Source organism: Cephus cinctus, unplaced genomic scaffold (assembly GCF_000341935.2).
Source record: "Cephus cinctus unplaced genomic scaffold, Ccin1 Ccin1_scaffold3062, whole genome shotgun sequence".
NCBI classification, from domain to species: Eukaryota; Metazoa; Arthropoda; class Insecta; order Hymenoptera; family Cephidae; genus Cephus; species Cephus cinctus.
Window position 1 is genome coordinate 21342 of NW_014334453.1, and position 22176 is coordinate 43517.

The window sequence follows — 22176 nt, forward strand, 5'->3', positions numbered from 1 at the left end:
ATTATTACCTCGCTCATTATGATCTCTTGTCTACTTTATGTTGTTTTTCACATGAATAATTCACATTTAAAATGATTTGGACTATATTTTTTAAGCAAAAGGGTTCATATGACTTGCAAAAAGAACACACACTTGCTATTGTAATCATTACAACAATTTTCACCTTTATTTGTGATAAAGAGATACAGACAATAATGGCAAATATAATATTGAGACACAATAAATTGTTATAGAAAAAAAACATTGCGCAGACAGAAAACTATTATTGAAAAAAAAAGAATTCAACGAACTACTAAAATCTTCAACATTATAAATTTATTACAAATACAGAAATATCATTATAACGGCCTTACAACTTTAATGCAATATACGAACACTAATTGCAAGTTAGCAAATGATAAATATGGTCTCAGTCATGATGATACGTGTAATATGACATGTATGATAGAATGATAAAAAAGATATGCCAAAATTTGAAATCATTTTATAAGTATTATTACAAGAAAAATTTAGAGTCTCGCAAAAGATCAGAATAATTTGAGTAATAATGCTACATTAGTGGCAAATAATAGTTTGCAAGTATTATTAGTAAAATAAAGACGATAGGCTTATTCAATTAATTTCTTCAACATTCGACGAATGAAAAATTATAGGAAACCAGACTTATTGATATATGACCTAGCTAATATTAATAAATTTATTATATTGGTTGAAAGTTGATTACACATTATATAATTGATTAATCTATACACATGATTGAACGTTAATAAAGGAAAAGAATAAACTTTTTGAGTCACGCGCAATACCCTAGTCAAACTTTGCTACTTTATTCTTTACTTATATTACACCAACTGCGTAATAACTCAACGACAATAAGTAAAACGAAGAAAAACTTATAATACACTCCAATATCAAATAAAAGAAATGATCAAATAAAGGGATGCAATAAGATAATTTATGATATTGGAAAGGTGTATTATTGAATTTGATATTTCAACAATAAAGAGATTGCATACCGTGTAACATGTCTTTTACAATATTCAGAAAAAATAATGTGATAATTTTCTAAAAAAATGTCTGAACCCATTGGGCTGAAATTTACAGAAGAAAAGTCAAACTTTCGACGTATGTTAAATAAAACGTTTTTCCTATCGTCACCGTGCCGAACCGAAGCGTAAAAAAATACAATAAAAATCAAGTTCCTGATTTGAATAAAACAGTTGAATTTGCAGATGTTAACTTGAAATTATAAAATGATAAACAGGGAAAAAAGGAAAAATTTCACTTTTGACAGTTAACGGAATAAGTGCAAATTCTGTATACATCATATCAAAATATAAATTCAGTACGAATATCAATTGCGCAGTAGTCTTACAAGTATCTGCAAAAACAAAACATGTACATAAACAAATGCATTTCTATAATAAGGAGTGTATAGAGCACAAATTTGTTTGTTCCTATTGTTTTATGAAATTAACATTATCAAATCTTGCAAAATATAATATAGGTACTAGAAGCTAAAAATATTTGAAATTAATTTCCAAGTATTTAGGTAACTGCAAATTCTATTCGCCTTTGATCATTTCTGAATTGTATACATAATATGAGCATAAAACATTTTTCAACGGTTACTCAGTCGAATGGATTTCACAATAAACATAATTTTCATATGCACTAATTATTCATTAAACGCGTTTACGATAGAAAAATCCATGGTGGATGCAATATTATTATAATTTCAAAAAAACTAATAATAAAAAAACTTATAACCAAAAAAACTTGTAAACCATATCTATGAAATATTTTCTTCTCTTTAATCATTTTCACTTGCTAATTTTAAACATATACAATTTTCTTATAGAACTTCATGAAACTAGACTAATATTATTATTTCTTCTCATCATATTTCAACTGAATATATTCAGCGCAATATCATCATAACTTTTCTGTTTGTCAAGTAACATGTCTGTCTCTATCCGAAATTCAACGAGCACGACGAAACATAGTAACATGCATGATATAAAATATTTAGTATAACAATTTTTCCAAAACATGTATTCAATCTGCATACCAAAATTATATAAATTTAATCTGAAAAGTATGACTGCCGACCAAATGAGAATTTTAAATATGCCTCTGTCAGCATGTATAATTTTACCAGAAAGATGCAGTGGTGTTTCATGTTGCAAAAGAAAATATGCATAACACACCAACATCGATCTTTCCTCATGTGAACTCTTGCCAATTTGAAAACAATAATCATACGAGGACTAGTTAGACAGAGTAAGATAGAAAGAAAGAAGGTGAGCAAATGAGTGAATGACAAATAGCGCATGTACGGATGAGGGATGAAGAATAAAGTGTGAAAGATAGTGAAAAAAGCAGGAGGAGTATGAGAAAGAATAACATATACTTTGAGTAAATATCAGTTTCCACTTAGATCCGTCAGAAAACGAGCCCTTCGAGTAATGGTGAATAACATTTAACTGGATTCGCATTAATTATTGACATAATGACTTGCGTTACCAGGGCATAATCGGGTGTCGACGTCGATCGAATAGTTTCGTTCTACATGCTTGACGTGTGGCCGTCGTCTAAGTGATTGCTGTCGGTCACGTTAAGCCGAACTGTTGGGGCAAACAGAAAAGCAGATATGTTTATGGAAAGCCATAAGAAGTGAGGCGATCGCGTTTCCCTCGTCAACCGCGTATAATCAAATGTACGTGCGTACTGATTGTACCTATCGTATGAATACTCAATATCTACGCGTCGTACCAAGCTATGAAATAGACTACGAGTATGATAAAAGATTACCTAATGAATTACATTACTAACGAGAGCCTACTAGTAAGCTTTATACTATTTATATGTAAAATCGAGAGCCTACTAGTAAGCTTTATACTATTTATATGTAAAATCGACAATTTATAGGTATATGTATATATATACATATATACTTATACTTACATACATATATATGTATATATATATACAGGGTAACTCACTTAAATCGTTACAAGCTTAACATTTGCACTGTACTATGACAATTTAAGTGAATCGCCTTGTATACAGAGAGAGACAGAGAGAAAGTGTTATATAAGAATGTTACTCATAAGAAAATGTATTGTTAGTCAAAAGTTTGAATATATCTTGGTCTGGTTATCAAATCAAAATATGAAATTGACACAGTCGTACACTGAAATTTAAGGAATTGAACAATTGTTTGGATAAGAAAGATCTCTAAATATGTATATCAGGGTGGTCCAATAAGTGCTTTTGAGAACAGAAGGAAATACAGTAAAACCTCGTTTATCCGAGGTAATATGGGGAGGAAGTACCTCGGATAAGCGAAAACTCGGATAACATGGAAGAAATAAAAAATTCGGAAATTTATTCATTTTTTATGTATTTGAAATGGTACAATAAAATTTAATCACAAAAGTATATAAAAGTCAAAATCTAACGAACTTAGATTAATCTTTGGGATACAAAGCATTGTTACTAAATAACGTGTAACTTGTCACTAACGCGGCTTAAGAAAGTCCGTGATAGAGCACTCTTTCAACCTGCTCATTCGTTTTTTAACTGCAATATCTCGCCATCGTTTCATCAATAAGAGGTCACTTGCATTACTTCCCGGCTGTTCCTCAATATATTTAAGAGCTAATTCACGGATAAGTCCGTTGCCTCGGATAACGCGGAGACTCGGTTAATCGAAGGCCGGATAAACGAGGTTTTATTGTATTTTGTTATCGTTTTTAATGTTCCAAAATTGCTTTTGAGATAAAAATTATTAAAAACTTTCAAAATTCAAGTTTAAATAAAACATACCATATTTTTCTACACTCATGCATTAAAATGGTAGATTTTTAATAAATCAAAAATTCTATGCCGCATATGTGACGAAGAATATTGTATTTTAAGCGAATTATTCCGTATTTATGGCATTTAGTTACACGACTATATTTTAATTTAGTTTTCTGAATAAAAAAGTATCTAACGAAATACCGAAATCGGAAAAACGTTCATGCTAAATATACATTGAAAGCATGTTTGTAGATTGGTATTTCAAGAAATTTACGCATCTCGTGCGAGACAGGCACACGTAAAAAATTAAAAAGTTTTACGCCAGTGTTTTGCAGTTGTCACTCTTTCCGAAATTTCATTGATAATCGTAACTGAAATCGATATATCAAAACTTTTGATTAGCAATTTACCTACGACATGTTTCAGAGAGATAGACGAAAATTAGCTGCCTTGAATATTCGTTTGATACATGCGTTTCGTTACCACGTGCATTCTTTCCATCATATTATATTATCATCGCTTGAATAGATTGCCTCGCGGCATACTGTCAGCAGTCTTCGTAATTTACTTTTCGCCATTTTATTCCTGCTTGATATCTTATTACATTTGATCTTTGATCTAAAAGTAAAAACATGAAGCATTTCGTACGTTAAGGAAATTCTTTTCTCAGCTTCTTTACACAATATACTTTATTTACCTTAACATTCAACGATGAAAATCCAGCTCCATGGTACAGAAAATGAAGATAAAATATGTTAATCAGTATAAAGTTAAGAAGATGGTGATAAACTTTAATTACAATGTAATACTAATATAATCATTGTTTGTTACTGTTGCTAGAGACTCCATGATATTTATTGCAAAGATAAAAGTTGTTTCACATGTTGTGACAATTAAGGTTAATTTCTAATTTAATAGCAGCCGGTTTATATATCATTTCTTGATATACATATACTTGGCAAACATACAAAACTTGAACGGCAGTTTGTATTCTTGGCAAAAGTAAAGAGCAAACAAAAATACAATAAACGTAGATAATTGTAGGCGAAATTGGTATGTAAGCCGAGGAAGGAGGTTTTATCTGCGCTTCCAGAAAAATATTCGTGGTAACGAAACGCAAACTCCACATAGGTCTATCTTACAGGTGCATTTACTCCTAAGACACCATAGATAATAAGGTTAATCTTTGTTTCTCGTAGCGGCGATAAAACAATGAGAAATACCCGAGAGAAGGAAGTATTAGGAAATACGAGAGGATATTTCTAATGGATCACAATAACGTTAAAACTAAGATTGAAATTTTGGGAGCAACGGATAGGCCGCAGGTTGAAGCAGATCTAACTAAATAACGTTAAAGTAAAACTATTATCTAGATCTTAAACAAAGAAGGCAAGGGATGTAGAGAAATGAATTTACGAGATATAAAGCGAACTAAACATTAATCTTTAATAAGGTTTATCTACTAATAAACGAATAAAGTAACTCGTCATAATGTTTCTTGCTGCCTTAAATACAATTACAACAAAAACGCGCACTTGTGCGCCTGTATGTACACACGCAACAACGTATAAGTTGTACATATTCATGTACAGTTTTTCGAAGGGATTGGCCGCTTTGTATTATTTAATTATTGCTTTGCATTATTTACCAAAAAATTTACTTATCATTAACATTTTCAATCTGTTTATTACTGAGCACGTTTTTCTGTCTGGATCTTAAACAATGGGTCTATTGTTTTCAGTGATGGCTCGAATCGAAAATTAGTGGGGGTGCTGCTCCAAAAAATTAAGGACTTATTATATTAAATGTTATCGATAATATCAAGTAGAAATAGGTGGTGCTACAGTTCCACGGTGTCTATACGCGAGCTGCCACTGACTGTTTTTATTCGTGTGTATAGGTTTCATTTTGAATTAATTAATTTATTTTTTTAAATTAACATTTCTATGATGTATGTCACAATTACCTGTAAAATATTTAACGAATAAGATTTTGTAGGTGTTATGAGTCCTTCATGAATAATACGTACTGGTCAATCTCTGGAGCATCTGTATACTATACATACGCATATACTATATATAATTCTATTGATAGTGCAATCAGCCCATTTATCACAGGTCTCCCTTTAATTTCTAACAAATAATATAGCCTTTCCTAATTTTTTAGATTTCCGTATAATGTTATTAGTATTCAGCAGGAACAAAAATCTTTCGTTAAATTATTTACCTTAGCTATCTCTCTCTCGACGTACTGGCGTGCATGCAAACGTCCCTAGACTAAGATATTTCGAAAAACCAATAAGGGAATTAGAAAACAATCCAGTAATTCCATACATCATTAAGGCTATTGATATTTCAATGCCATAACTTATATTAGAATTGCCATAACTTTTAGTCTCAGGTAAACCGATGAATCAGAAATGTTGTTATACGCGAATAGAAGATTTATTATTATGATTATTATCATTACAATTATTATCATGATGATAAATATTATCAGCGTTGATCGCATTGTTGTTACTATGAACCTGCGTTTTTCTTATGCTGCTCGAGCACTTTTGGTGAATAAGGCTTCACGCATAATACTATGCGATGCGCCTATAATCATCATTTCTCTTACACTAGTTCATCCTTCTTGATATTAATTATAATTTATAATTACTTTAGAATATTTGCTGAACGAACTTCTTGACGAAAATATTAATACTATTAAAGAAGCAATAATTTACGATTTTTCCGTTTGTGAGACGTGTCTTGCGGCAACGTTCTAATTTTAATTTATTATAAATAAAATAAAATGTTTATTCTTAGAATTGCGATACGAGCGACATAACGCTTCTTTATTTCTCAATGGCTTTGGTTTATTTGTTTTCATTCAATTGATCTTCCCTAGATATGTTTGCAATGAACTTGACGAATTGAACAAATTAAGTTATTCAATTTGTTTATTCGAACTTTGTTATTCAGCTTGGACAATCATGAAATGTAGTTTTATACATAACGTTCTTCTACTATGAAATTTATTTATTGCTTATCTTTTCTGTACAAAAATGGTCCATTCACGGTTACAATTACAAAGTGCAATCTGCAATATTTTGTTTTTTGGTTTTGTTAATTTTTCATTGAATAATCATTGGCGTCAAGTAGGTATAGTAATTTTATACAATTCAGTCAATTTGATTTTGATGCGTTACGAATCAACATAATTTTTTATCAGCGAATGTCTTTGAACTGTCTCTTATCAATAATTTAGATATTCTTGCGTCGGTAAAGCATGAAATCGTATATCGATGTGTGCCGCCTTACCCATATTTTTTTTATAAGTAATTAATTGCCTGATTATTTTCGCTCTACTTGTTTAATACAGACTCCGTTCCTCTGGCGAACAGTCTGCAGCTAAAAATATAGAGTACGTAATTGTACTTTATCGACCGGATTTGCTCCTAAAATAAATGCAATGCTAAATCAACCTTTAACGAATACTGTAACTGATTCAATTTAAAACACATATAACTATATCACTATTTTAGGAGGTCTCCTGTGAATAAAATGAAAAAGAAAATCGTGATGTCTATTAAATAATTATCCTTTGAAATTTTCATTACTTTTATTTAGATATCATAGGCTTGATTCGGAATAATTTTCACGTGATTTTTTTATTTTCTAATAATTTACTATTTTTCAATACACCACTTTAATTTTTTTTTAATTCGCGCATTTACATTATTTAAAAATAGGTAGACATTCTTTTGTACAATGCGGTAAAGTACTCATAGATTTCTTCTTAATTCTACAATTACTCTATATGAAAATAACATAATTGTGATTTTAAAATTGATAAGCAACTTTGTCTGTGAGCTTATAATTTTTCGAGCCCAACATGACCGGTGCTTTCAATATTTAGGAAAAAATAATTTATTTGTTACAATAGTTTTATATAATATTTAATTTACATAAACAAGTAGAAAGGCATTACTTCAAATACATTGATTTTATATCTAGTAACGAAATACTTATTACTTATATTTCGTCGAGAAGTTCTTCCACGATCAGTCATCGTCGTTAGTGAGCATCAGAGCCAGCATTCCGAGTATTTACGTATATCACTACTATTATTTACTAATCAATTATTTACATATTTATAAAAAGTAAAGAATTTATTGAAATAATTTTATTATGATGATTCATACCTATTATCTTAATTTTTTCCTTCAACTTTTTAATAACAGAGATTCTTTGTTACTATTGTTAATAGTAACAAAGAATTTTATCAAAATTTTAATTACTATAACTTGAGACCCTACAACAATTAGTATGTCCCCAAGTTATTACGGCGAATTGGCGCAGGATCTTCTCCAACTTGATCAACTGACATTTTGATTAGATGTCAGTCTCAAATGTTTCCAAAGTTGCATATGCTTTCCGAACACCGCATTCGTATTCACCGTAACGTAAGAATACTCTTATCAAACATATCTATAATATTCTGGAACAATAACACAGTTAGCCAATACAAGTAATGATTATTGTCGTTATTGTTATCATTGTCATTATTACACTCAGGACTGTTGCATTGAAATCAATCAATACTGGAGAAGTATTAAAATAAAGTATCTATAAAAAGTGCTTGCACAAAATTGTTACACAAACACGCGGTTCGAGATTGATCAAATTGTGCGATATTACGTGGAGTCAAAGACTATCCAAATTGAAGCGATTAGCACGGTATTTGGACTCTCTAAGAAAGCCCTACCAATTTTCATACACGTGTGGCTACATTCCTCTGCGCTTGGAAAGACAATTGGATATCAATAGTTGATTTTAGTTAATTTTAGGATACTCGCTTTCCGTAACACATATACGTATGTATTCAGAAACCATAGATTTTTATTACAAGAATGTAAAAGTTCACTATGTAATTGAAATGGCAGATGTGGAGTTATAAAATTTCTTAAAACTTTTCACAAAATCTAATTGAAACTGTTCGAAATATTAGAAAATCGCAGAATATCATATTTTCTAATTACTTCGTTCAAAAAAGAAGGTATCTCATGTGTGAGGCATTGGTTATGCTACAGGATATAAAATACTGTTGTATACATATGTTATCATGCCGTTACAAATTGAAAGAGAATTTTAAAATACTTGACAGATGCTGAAACAGGTATTAAAGAAGAAGATGGGTTTATGTCAAAAAAAAAGAAATAATTTTATAGACAGACAAAAATATAATTTACATAAAAAAATACATTTAAATGACAATTGTATATAAAGGTTAAAAATTACACATGTCTTTTGTTCATTGTCATTATTCATTGTGCATTTTGGTTAGTCAGAAAACACATTATTTCTCTTTGTCGGAAAGATTTACAAATTATAATATAATGATGAACGGCGTCGTTGAACTAATTAGAAAATAAGAATACAAAATGCGTAACGTATGTAAGTACGAATAGGCCCGTTCAGGTGTAAAATTTAGTAATAGGTTATAGAGAATTTCGCTTATATGTATTCAAATGTTCTCAATTTTCAATGTATACAAGAACGAATATATACATTGGAAAATCCACCTCTTTTAATAATCGGAATGTGTATTAGCTCGATCGATCGTTGCTGTGGAAAGAGAATAAGGAAGAAAATAGATTAACAAGTGAAATAATATTTATTACGTACGTTGATATCGTCCACTCGAAAGATTGTACTGATTTTCAAGAGACTATTGAATCTGGAAAAATGTGAAATTCAATGTAGCATTCTTAAGCATAACCATAGAATTAACGTCACAGAAGAATTGTTAAGTTAATTGATTAATTTTGTCAGATCCAATTGCGTAATAATTATTTAATCTTTTTAAAATCGGAAGCGTTTACATTTTGATTTAAAAATATATTAATTTCCGTATTATATCAATTTATCAAATATTTATAGAAATTCCTTTGCAAATCAATAAAAATATATTGCGCAATTTTTGTATAAATAATTTGTAAAGAACAATCTTCTTAGTTTATCAAAATTAATGACATCAAACAACTTCTTATGACAGATTTACGACCTTTACTTATCAAGATATCAATATTGCATATATCCAAACGTTCAAATTTGAATGACTAATTTTAATATATTGTGAGTTTTGAAATTATAATTTGTACTTGAATGCATTTGAAGAAGCAGCAAAACTGAAAACAAACATATCGATATACCTATAATACTAAAAGTTTAGATTTATCAAATAATTCTTTTTTCATTTGTAAATTTATAAATTGTATGAATAGGTAAAACTAAAAAAGTTAATCATAATTGATTATATGTTTATTTTTTTAAACATTGAACTATATTTCATAAGATCAGTATATTTTATAAGAGACGACCCGCTTAAAAATTGTTTCCACAAATTTGAATACTTTATCTTGTTTTTTATTTCAGTATATAACAACACAATGTGATCGATCGTGATTACTTGTCTCTTGACAGTATAATCAAAAAATTAAGTCTCATATAATGCGAAAAAGTTCAAATAGTTTCATACATATGTCTTATAATATATTTTAAAAATACACATAATACATACAAATACACATAAAATACAATATAATATATTATAAAACATCCACATGATACTGTCGAAAAATATGAAAGAAATATTTAGTCGTTGAAATTTCATAATTATTTTTTAGCCTTACTGCAGGAGAAAATGTTTGGTCAGATATATTACTGCACATTTAACACAGAAAAACTATCTATACAGATGGATACATAGCAATTCATTTGACCACAGACCTTTAGATAGTACTCTGATTAGCATGTAATTAATATTTCAAAAAAATTTTAAACTTTGATTGGATGAGACAATACCTTAAAATGGCTTAACATATAATAATTGGATAAAGATTAATTAAACAAATTAGTATGAAGAAATATTAAGAGATATTGCCTTGTATGACAAAAACTTACTGAACAAATAATGTAAAACAAGTTTAACAAATCAATTATACAATTCGAAAAATTGAAAATTACACAATTTTCATTAATCAAAGACAGTAATGGATATAGTAGAGCAGCAGTAAGTCCAGATTCAGAAGTCTCTTTAATATTGTTGGTCTTAGTAAATTAGCCTCTTAGAACTGATTATCAAAATGCGATTAAATACATGAAATTTATTTACTTTTATTCTCCGTAAGTACTTTCTACTTTGTTTATCGATTCTATATATATCATTGAAAATTACAAAGATAAACGCTACAAACCTGTAATTAAAATATTCATTTGTCTTTTCAAAAGAAACCCATCTGTAAACTTGAACCAGGGTGTATGGACCAATTATCGGCCATGTACCAGTAACCGTCAGTATGTACTTTGATTATAGCAAAATCTACAGTATTATAATACAACTGACGAGTACTGGTACATGGCCGATGATTAGGCCATCCACCCAATCTACAGATAACCCAAAAGCTTCAAATCCATACATAAATTATATTCCATCGTAAATCGCGCTCTTATTAAATTCCAAATTCTACCAAGCACAAGAATTTTAGTGACGGTACAAAACCAACCGTCCCTGTGTTTACTGAAGTCTTTCTTCAAAATAAATTGAAAAATAGCAAGCATGTATTTTAATATAGTGAATCTTACGCGTGTCAATATTCACTAAAACACTAAAATACATGGTTATAAAATCATCATGATACATCTGATTTAACGTTGTCCTAATGTATGTACAATAAAAAAAACTCTAAGCGTACAAAACGCATAATAAATCAATCCGTAGTATCATCATGAGGAACTTTTAAAATTAGAACATAACTACAATAATATAAACCAGATCATTTGGAAAAGTTCCTTTTTTTTTTAATGAACAAGATCGAACGGCAGGACGAAAAGAAATAAGAGATAAAACGTTATCGCTTAGCAATAAGCTTATTAATATTCGTTATTCAAAGAGTGTTGAATCGAAGCGGTTAGCTTTGCAAAATAAGAAAGAACGAAGCATACGAGTAAAGGTGATCGATCCATGTGAAAAATATTCTAATGCCGCATCTAAAGTATTTTCTTCGCCGTGTATAACTGAATGTAAAAGTTTTATTGGTACCGTTGAGCAGAAATGAAAAAAAATGACACGACGTCAGTATTTCCATTTAAGGGGACAAACGGAAAGTACCGACATTAAGGGAATGGTTAAAAGGCGATCCAATTAATATGAAGGGAGAAATAAGAAAGAATAAGGCCCAATTCCCATATAGAAGTCTCTATGCAGGACTCTAAACAGTTTGCGATAATATACTAAACGACTGTGGCGCCAGGTGTCACGGAAATTCACATTGGTGTGCTTTAACTGTCAAATAAATAACAGATAGCTTAAAAAATAACTGTAATGTGCTACGATTACATTAAATGTGGTTTTGTGTATTTATGTAAGATAATAACGATTTAAAAAATGAAATTACATGAGTCCACAATTGAGATACCGCGACGACCTGGAAAATCGATCATCGAGTTGACGAGTTCACTTTTGCTAAATTGTCCGCCTCGATTTTTCCCGGTCTCTTTGATGGACAAAAAAATGTCCAGAGATTCGTGTCTCCGATTCGCTGCTTTTTAATTCTCTTAGCCACGTTGTCACTGACACGTATAACAAAAAAAAAGATACAGACAAGGGACAAACTCGACTACGGATCTCGTGAGATCGATCAGAAGGGAGTCTTAAGAGATGTCGAAAAGTGTAATAGAACTTAATTCTACGCTCGGTTCACTGTAAATACGGTGTATTTGTACATTTCGTTTAGTACCATCCGCTTCCGGTATTCTTTCGCAAAAATTCACTCGCTCCTTTCCTCTTAACTGCCTTTCTTCTACTCTTTCCGCTCTTTACGTTTCAAAAGTACAAAGACTCTTACAAAAATACATGCAGACCGATGGAACTAAAAGAGTGGATAGGGAAGAACGAGAGAATAAAAGAGAAATATAGAGAGAAAGATGAACCGGAAATAATTGAATTTGATTATTCAAGAGATTGCAAAGCAGATACCTTTATGCAATGTAACGAAAAGGTTGCATGAAAAATGCAAAGTGATTAAGCGTAAAACGCAAAAGTACACAAAATACCGGAAGTGAATAGAGTTTAAGGTGTGAGGATCGATTGATTAATTGTTTTCCAATCGTGTTATTTCTTTCATGGGATTCAGCGAGTCGCTGAAAAAGTAGCCCGCAGGCCTAAATACACTCTAATTATTCTAGCTAAATGATGTCTTTCTTGATACGGCATCGAGGCAACTCGTAAAGTCCTGTCGAAAGACAATTTCCGATAAATCAAACTCTCGATGAACTTTGCACGGCCCACTCTTAGACTTTCAAAATTGAGCCTTGTGTTTTTTGGTAAAGATTAGTTGGTTCTTAAATTACATTACGTTTTGCAATACGTTTTATTACACCGATGCTGATTAATTTTTTACTCTTTCAATACTTATTCATATTAATAATACTAGGTTAGTCCGTTCCTTTGAGCAGTGTCAGAGTTCATCGGGTTGGACGAGGAACGTGCATAGGATTCCAAAAGGCAAATACCCAAATATCCGATATCTATATAATATAACAATTAATTACCCGTTATTACTACTATAACTTCGTAGGTACGCATATTGTACGATGAACAAAAACAAATTATTGCTTGTATATATATTGAGAATATCATAATAAAAGTGATGTACCAATGGGAGCGACTTGTCATCAGTTTCTCTTTTCCTCAATACTTATCTGTAATTGTCAGAATTTATTGCTTTAACTATTTTCCTCTCCTCGTGTTAATTACATTACACAATGAAACGGCAAATAGTCAGGACTATGAAATTGAAAAAATCACGCAGCGTGAAACAATTGAAGCCATTTTTATAAAATTTTATTATTATACTTATACATTACAAATGACAAAGTATTATATACGCAACAGTAATTTAACTATTTAATCTATAGACACGAAGATGTCTTATAAACATTTGGCATTACGAATTCTTATTTTACAAAACTTAGCGTAATAGAAATAATTTCATAAAGTATTATGGAACGTAATTTGAAGAATATACTCGCAACGAAATTGCGGTAACGGGACCAATTGAAACCGTATTTCAATCATTTGAATTCATGAAACTTCGTCATTGCATAATAACGAATAGTTTACCACATAAACATTGTTTATAAATATATACTATGTTTAATGGAAATAGTTTTACGTATATCAATTATTTAAAGAAAGGACTTTCATCTTCAACTTTGTTATACAATTAGGAGCACAAAGGTAAACAAATTTTGTCCAATGCCAACTTTTTTCATTTGTTGACGCAATATTCATAATGACCCAGCGTCATAAATCTGGAATGATGCTTATTTAAGTTATTGAGATCGTTATGTGTTTTGCTATTTTGAAATCACAACGAAAAAAAATACAGTAGAACTCTGATTAACTGAGATTGGATTGACCTGGGAACGGTTCAAATGTGCGCCTTCCACAGCACTTCCCTCGGTTAATCGAAATTCTACCATACATATAGGACTCTATGCACATCACACGAAGAAACATTATAATCAATATATCTATACCTTTTTTTTAAATGAAGTTAGTCTTGCTAGATTTAAACGTTACGCATAAACAAAATTGTTGTAGTTTCAGTATGTCTCCTGTAACGCAAAGTTTGATGACATGAATTTGATACGAGCAAAATTTTATGGTTAAAATACAGGAAATGCAGTATTAATTAGTATAACAATGAATGAGAAAATAATCGTGACGTGTAAATGAAACACATTATACCTATAATTAACAGATATGGTAAATAGGAGCTATACTACCCTTTGTTTTTGATAATCCCATGTCTTAATATCAAGCTTCATTCCTTAGATACAATCTAATATACCTAAGGACCAATGATACAATTTAAAATCCTTTCAACAAAAATATAATTAATGAAGTACATGTAAAAATTACGAATTTAAAAAATTAATTTTTAACATATTCGCTATGATGACAATCTCCTATTAACCAATGGAAAAAATATAGCCTTTAGGAACAATTTGAATATGCACAGGGAACCTTGAAAATGTAAAATTTTTCAATGATAATATGCATAATAGAAAATTAAAATACGCACTCCAAATAAACACTCATTTATGATGCACTTCAATTGAAATACAGCTTGAATCACTTCATTAGGAATGATAAAACAAGTGGTTGATAAGACACATATTGAGTCCTTTCTTGAAAAAAGTAAAACTTCCTTAAAAATAGGCAGACTTCTTCACGTTTCAATTAAGGTATTCCGAGCGTAGAACGATAGTCTTTAGAAGTTAATAATTTTTGGTTATGCTACATTTTCATCACGTAACATCATGTTAAAATAAACTCAGACTTAGTTTCGGACCTTTCAATGATTAATTGTCACTGTTCGTTCTTCGGAAGAAAATATTATCGAAAAATGCGAGAATAAGTTTGGCTTCATATTATAATCATGGCACTTTTCACAGCGGCATAGCTGGTAACTTTTTCCATAGTCAGTTATGCAATCTTTGTCGTGGACAATTAAGTTTTTAGAACAAAAATGTCGAAAAAAAAACTATATACAAAATTTAAATATAATAAAAACCTTCTAAAATCGTTTCAAGGCAGTATAGCTTTATATGCTCGAAAATATTATGGAACTCACATAGATACCCACAAAAAATGCATCTTCACGCTCGAAATACCTTAAAGTAGAATGTAATTGAATATAATACAGTGTATACAGTAACTACCAAGATAGACTTGTATGAATTAACACAACGTTCAGCAAGGTTGTATGTTTATGAGTGCTCACCTGATAGTGATATTGGCTCAAATTAAATGATAGCATGAAAGTGCGTCGATAATCGTCAATGTTGGTTACATAAGATATATATACGTCACATTTGCTTCATATTTGCATACATACATAGTTTTATATGTATACATAAAAATCTATCTCGGTATAAATTTATTCTTAAGGTTGCTGTTCAGCTCTAGTCCGTTCACGAATTCAATGTGTTTTTTTTTTTGAAGGATCAAAAGCAATGCAATCCTTAGCAAATCAAACATGGTTTTTCATACAATAACCTAATTATATGGTAAAATAGAAAAATTAAATATATTCAGTGCAAAAACATGCATATGCATACTTTATAACAAATATTTTATGCAGTGCCACGTATACAAAAGACACATCGAACTCGTGGAGGGACTATAAGTCTATATGTGCACACGAACACAGAATAATGACGTCCGAAAAGAGAAAAGCGGTACAACCATATTCTTCTTATGTTTTCAAGTAATTTGATACATTAATGGTTTAGCAGTCTTTCCTGCACGACCAGGAAGTCGGATCATCTCGCTTTAAAATTCCCTAAAAAAACTTGTCTTCAAGAGTAATGTCTGAGAAGCCGACCTGCGAAATCCTCATGGCCCCAATTTTATTTTCGTATATTTTTCTTTGAATTAGAATATTTGACATTTAAACACAGAGGGCCCGGTCTTCTATGGCATGTAATAAAAGCGGCTGAATCAATAATTTTGAACGAATTAAATGGAAAATATAAGAGAAGAATGGTTGTAAAGATTTTCTCGCTCCTGACGTCGCTCCCGTAATGTGCACACATAGAATAACTGAATAGCAGTATTATCTTTCAATATAATTCGCAATGCGTAACTATACAAATGACTGGAACTTGAATGTTTTATACAATTATTTCATGATTCACAATCCCACCCCGTAATTTGTTGCGAAATCTATTTTGAAATCACAAAGCTACCCCGTAATTTATTTACCTATTACTATATTACTTAAAAATATCACAAAAAAAAGAGCCATATTTCAATCTATAGTTTGAAATTGCATTTTCTTCATTAAAATATAATCAATGCGTAGACATAATTATATCTACATGCCAGAATTCTAAAAAAGGTGGTTTGGCATTCAGGAATATGTATTCAGATATTTTCAGACTAATGAATGTACAAAACTACTATAGTAAATTGCATCACTCTGCTAGTGGTAAAAAAATTGCAACATTTCTCTAGTGAACGAAAATATACTAGTTCTTTAACTACAGACAAATAGATTTCTCCAACCGTTTTATCTGTACCATTTTAGAAATAATAGTAAAAGTTAACGATTTTTTGTAAAACGTTCTATGCAGCTACTCGTCCGTTAATTTAAATAAGATCTGCTGATGGTAAGCGTACTGATCGAAATTTTGCTATAAATGGGGTTCATAAAATTTCAAAGACTCCTGGAGAGTCACTGACCGATATATCATGACATATGACAAGCCTAAAACTGGCCAGTATCTCAGATTTGCTGGATCAAATGACCAAAATTGAAAAAACTGTTAGTTTTTGGAAACTTACTGATAATTAAATAATTATGAATACTCGAAAATGCGAAAATTTTTATATTTTTAAATTTTGGAAACCTTAGGAGATTAACCTTCATAGAACTGCAATAAGACTCATTTTTCACGACATTCCTGATCTGATTCTTGTATTTCATCCTAACACTCGAGGGGTTATTAACAGCGCGTACATATGAACATGCAGTAAAATTTGTCAGTCATTATGTAATATAAAAGATATTAAATTTCAGAGTTAACAAAAATAAAAAGACACGTATCAGTTTTCAACATAAGTAATAAACGCTGGTAAGCACAATATCAACAGAAAAAGTGAGCTTCATTTGACCGATCAGATTATAGGTCAGATTAAGGACAGTGCAAGACTCTTACTGTCAACAACCACTTCATCTGTTAAATAGTGAAAGCATAGTAGAAACTGCAGATATAAAAGAATCTAACTTTAAATGAAAATATAACCCACTTCTCCACATAAATTTAAGCAAATAACTGCACCACGTGTTCTGAGTAAGGAAATTTCCGAACACCACATAAATGACTAGGAATCTGTATCCCACGTTTTGTGCACCTTATGTCTTAAATGCTCCAGCCTGAGCAGCCTTTATGATAAATGTTTTCAAAGTAGCTTCATCGAGATTGGCGAAATTCGGTGTCTGTATAATCTCGGTCATATGATTAAGCGCAAACTTGAAACAAAATTCCTCCAACTCCTACACAAAAAGCATTTCAACATTTCTTCGCCCAATTTAAGAAATGTAGATGCACATTTGATTTAATGTACAAGAATTAAGGATCGTCGGACTTACCTGTGCGTTATTTTCTATAGCTGTACTATAAAGAAATGCAGCGTTTAATACTGTAATTCCCTGCTTTATCATTTGCACACATCGTCTTTTCAACTGTGTTTCGAAGTATGCATTGGCCAAATCTAGTAGTTCTGTAAGTAATCCAAGTAATTAAATTAAATTACCTCTTAAATAGTAAAGAAATTAACGTCTATAAAATTAAAATAAATACTATTATGAGTTCTCACCAAGTATTAAAATGTTGTAAGAATTATAAATAAACTTTCTTTGACGTTATTCAGTTGTGAGACATATGCTTACCTAGTGCATTTTCAGGAGGCAAGTCAACTTCATCTGTGTAAAGATATTTCAAAAACGATTTGTATACATCATACGAAAACTGCTCATGCTCAAGAACACTAAAAATATAATATATAATATATGAAATATATATGAACGATTCCATCAGACTTCAGCCACCCGTATTTTATTTGCTGTGCTACGTGAATTCGGTCGTTTTTATCTTGAACACAAATATCCCGGAGACGGCATCATATCAAAAAATTATAAAAAATTATTAGAATTTATTTCTTTATTTTTGTTTAAAATTTTTAACAAAATCTAGTGTTCTGATAAATTAAAAAAAAAATTGTGACTAAAAAACAGCGGAATGTCCCAATTTGTAATTTTGCGCAATATTCATATTTTGTCTAGAGAATATTAAAAAAATTCCGTAACACCGATATTGGTGGGGCTTTGGTCAGGAAAAAATTTTTGTGTATTTTGTTTTTTGAAAACAAGTTTAATTACTCAAAAAATAAAAAAAAAATGTTTATTGTAAATACTAAAAAAACATAAAACATTCATTTTTTATAATTTTTTGATACGATACACCGTCTCCGGGATATCTGTGTTCAAAATAAACACGACCGAATCCACATAGCACAGCAAATAAAATACGGGTGGCTGAAGCCTGATGGAATCGCTCATTTATAATTTATGGTTAAAATATTCGTAACACATATGTATAAAATACATACTTTTGGTCATTTTCCACCCAATGTTTTTGAAACATCGATCTAAAGTATTGACAGCGAATTTTTAATACTGATTTGTGTACATGAATTGGCTTTCCTTGTACTTGTATCGTGAGATCACTGGTAATCTTTAACATAAAATATAAGTATGAAACAAAGGAAAAAAGTTATCTAATGACTGCAATTTATAATCACATTATCATGTAACAAACTGTAGGTCCGGTCATTTATATGTTTAGAGTGCTTTTGAGTACTATAATTTTCACATTCTTTAATGTTTTGACGACGTTAATAGCAACTTAATAGATTTTGACCTTATAATCAAATTTGACTTGTAATTCAGAAGGGTATCATCAAATATCATAATGCTCCAGAAAGCATCAGAACACTTAAAAATACAAAATCGAACAGAATAAAAATTGATATAAAATTGACTAAAAAATAAAAAATCGACCAAAATAAAAATTGATATAAAATATGTAATATCAAAACAAAAAATCGAATGATTATGCAATTTTAATCATACCGGATCGTCGAACGCTTGTTTTAAACAATCAAGAATGCCTATTTCCTCTTCTGCATGTAGGATGAGTGGTTTGTGCATAACACTGGGAGTTGCGTAACAGGCCAGTGCTTCATGTATAGTGGCTAAGGGTGTTGCTGTCGGCCGAGTAACAGACTGTCCTCGACACTGACCCCACATAAAAATGCGACCGCCTTGACCTACAGCAACGCTTATATGATTGCAGTGTAAAGCTGCTATATCTGACACTCTCCCCATTTCTGGTACCCCATCAAGTCTGATAGGAATACAAGTATTTGTTTTATTTCCAAGTCCTAATTGTCCATAAGTGTTTCCACCCCAAACATACAATACTCCTTCATCACTAAGAGCTATTGTGTGTGCATAGCCGCAAACTACTTTCTCTGAAGAAAAATATAAAATCACACACTGTCAGATGTTCTACTAAATCATGAATAAATGATATATGCGTTATGTAAATATTTACCTATAACAACACCTACGAGTGTTGCAACTTTATAAGGATTTAACTGATTGACATAATTCCCAATACCAAGCTGGCCAACGCCATTATAACCCCAAGCATAAACATCACCATTATCTGTGACTGCTATACTGGAAGTTTGTCCACAGGCAATTGAAATAACTTTCTTCGTAGATAAACTAGAATTGACTTTTCGAGGTGCACATTGATTTGAGCTTATTCCACTGCCTACTTGACCACAGTTATTTTGGCCCCATGCATAAACCTATGGGTGCAATGTATCATGATCTATATGTATATTATAATATTAGCTATTACGCTATTTCTGAAATAGGCAATTTACCACTTCTTTAATGAAATGAATATTAAGTTTGATTTTCCATGTTAAAAAAATATGTGCAAGATTTCTTGAATCTTACCTCACCCTCATCTGTCAATACTAAAGAATGATGACTACCACAAGCAATATCAATCACAAATTTATCACTTAAATTCATACATATTGATGCTGGTGTATGTGTTTGATTCGAAGACCCATTTCCTACTTCATAATAAGCATTGTGGCCCCATGAATAGACCTAAAAAGACATAAATAAGAATGATGACTTTATAAAGATTATAGTAGCTGTTTAAAATTTATATAGTGAACATTCGTGCTATCGTGGAAAACACTTGCAATTAAAGTCTTTTACTTTATCAGATGCTTTGCTAATTGCAGTACTTTTTAGCTTACTAATATTACAATAGTCCTCTGTATAAGATAACAATATATCTATTAAATGAAATTAATTACATAAATCTGAACAAATTTTTAAGTGGAATATATAATAATATTAATATAATATAAATAAAATGATGAATACACTGTATAACTTGCTGTTTTGATTACCTCTCCTTGGTGTGTAAGAGCCAGTACATGAGGTCCACTGTCGTAAGCAAACGTTTTTATACGTTTCTCACAAAGAGTATCTACTTTCTTTGGATACAATGTACTATGTGAATCGCCAGTGCCTAAGCACCCTGACGTATTAGTTCCCAATGCATATACCATGTCATTCTTTGTTACAATTAATGCTTCATTTCCAAGGATACCTATATTTAAAAATAAATAAGTATCTGCTTTTAATAACACAAGTAGAATGTTTAAACAAAATTTAGTGAAGTACTTAGTATAGTATATAAAAAATGTAGTGAAAGTATATTTACAAAAAATTAACTGCAAGAAAATTTAGTGTTATATACAATATATCCATAATTTTAATATGACAAAGTTGTTACAATGTTCACTTAGTTTAGATTTAATGTTGTCCATATTATGAATATATAGAATATATTACTTTTTAATGTGAAACAATAAGAGACTAAAATGGAAGAAAATATAACAAAGGAACTGTCAAAACAAATGTCTTTATTACCAAAAACTGCAACCATACTAATTTGAGTTATAAAATCTGGTTCAAGCAGGCTAAATATAGGCCAATTCTTTAAATCTGCTCGAGACATTTTTTTATTATGCCACTATTAATTTGTCACTTATTTGTTCTTGCAAAGACTGTGATTTAAACATGAAGGCTAGACCAAGGGGGTGACACTCCAAATGGGCTATAGTGAAACCGTTGAGTGTAGATAGGTATACAGATACGGAGGACGTGATGGGAGCAGAGATGAGTGGGGAGATGTACAACGCTCCGGTTTTAGACGATACCAAAAGCATGGCGCTAAATCGTAGCGGCGAGTCCGGGAGTAGGATTTCGTGATCATCGCCTCTGTCGATGTTACAGATTTCGCGTAACCGCGCGGGTCATGATCATCGTTCCAGCGGATACTGCAGTCAGCGAAAATGAATGGATTGCTCGGTGGTGGGGAAAAAGTTGCCGCCCCTCACAAATCGTTCTTGACAAACAGGCGGGGCAGCAAGGTCTTCCGTCCAAACGAACCCTAAACATTTGCATGGACGTAATGCGCAAACAAATGTGTATATTCAAATAAATTTCAGTTATAAAAAATGCAAAGAAATATTGGTTTTCACTCTTTACCTCTTATCATGCCGAAAATGAACATTAAAAAATGAATGGCGAAATTAATTGGTAAATGAAACGACCGAGAACAGTTCAAAGAGAAATTTTGTAATATC

At 30.9% G+C, this 22176-nt stretch overlaps 1 protein-coding gene across 8 annotated transcripts; it reads right to left on the bottom strand.

Annotated features, from left to right (window-relative positions):
- Positions 1-13671: 13671 nt before the first annotated feature.
- LOC107274393 (RCC1 and BTB domain-containing protein 1) lies at positions 13672-21728 on the bottom strand. Of its 8 annotated transcripts, XR_003061789.1 has the most exons (11): positions 21458-21728; positions 20932-21134; positions 20462-20620; positions 20046-20307; positions 19562-19962; positions 19039-19163; positions 18320-18417; positions 18020-18150; positions 17782-17923; positions 14397-14474; positions 13672-14168 (listed from the first exon to the last, which is right to left on the bottom strand). XR_003061789.1 is itself a non-coding variant. In XM_015753489.2 (10 exons), exons 1-9 carry the CDS (start codon positions 21543-21545, stop codon positions 17783-17785), a joined length of 1608 nt encoding a protein of 535 aa, XP_015608975.1. In that variant the 5' UTR covers positions 21546-21728; the 3' UTR covers positions 13672-14474; position 17782. The 8 variants fall into 8 exon arrangements, 4 of the variants coding, with proteins under 4 accessions (XP_015608975.1, XP_015608974.1, XP_015608977.1 ...); XR_001539440.2 differs by lacking the exon at positions 17782-17923; XR_001539441.2 differs by lacking the exon at positions 17782-17923 and adding an exon at positions 14646-14710 and having other exon boundaries at positions 13672-14474.
- Between the last annotated feature and the right edge of the window lie 448 nt (positions 21729-22176).

Coding starts and splice junctions, on each gene's coding strand:
- LOC107274393 (XM_015753489.2), bottom strand. CDS start 21,545: ATGTCTCGAGCAGATTTAAAGAATTGGCCTATATTTAGCCTGCTTGAA. Junction 20,621..20,931: donor CTCTTACACACCAAGGAGAG/GTAATCAAAACA, acceptor ATGTCTTTTTAG/GTCTATTCATGGGGCCACAA. Junction 19,164..19,561: donor AACAAGCGTTCGACGATCCG/GTATGATTAAAA, acceptor TTTATGTTAAAG/ATTACCAGTGATCTCACGAT.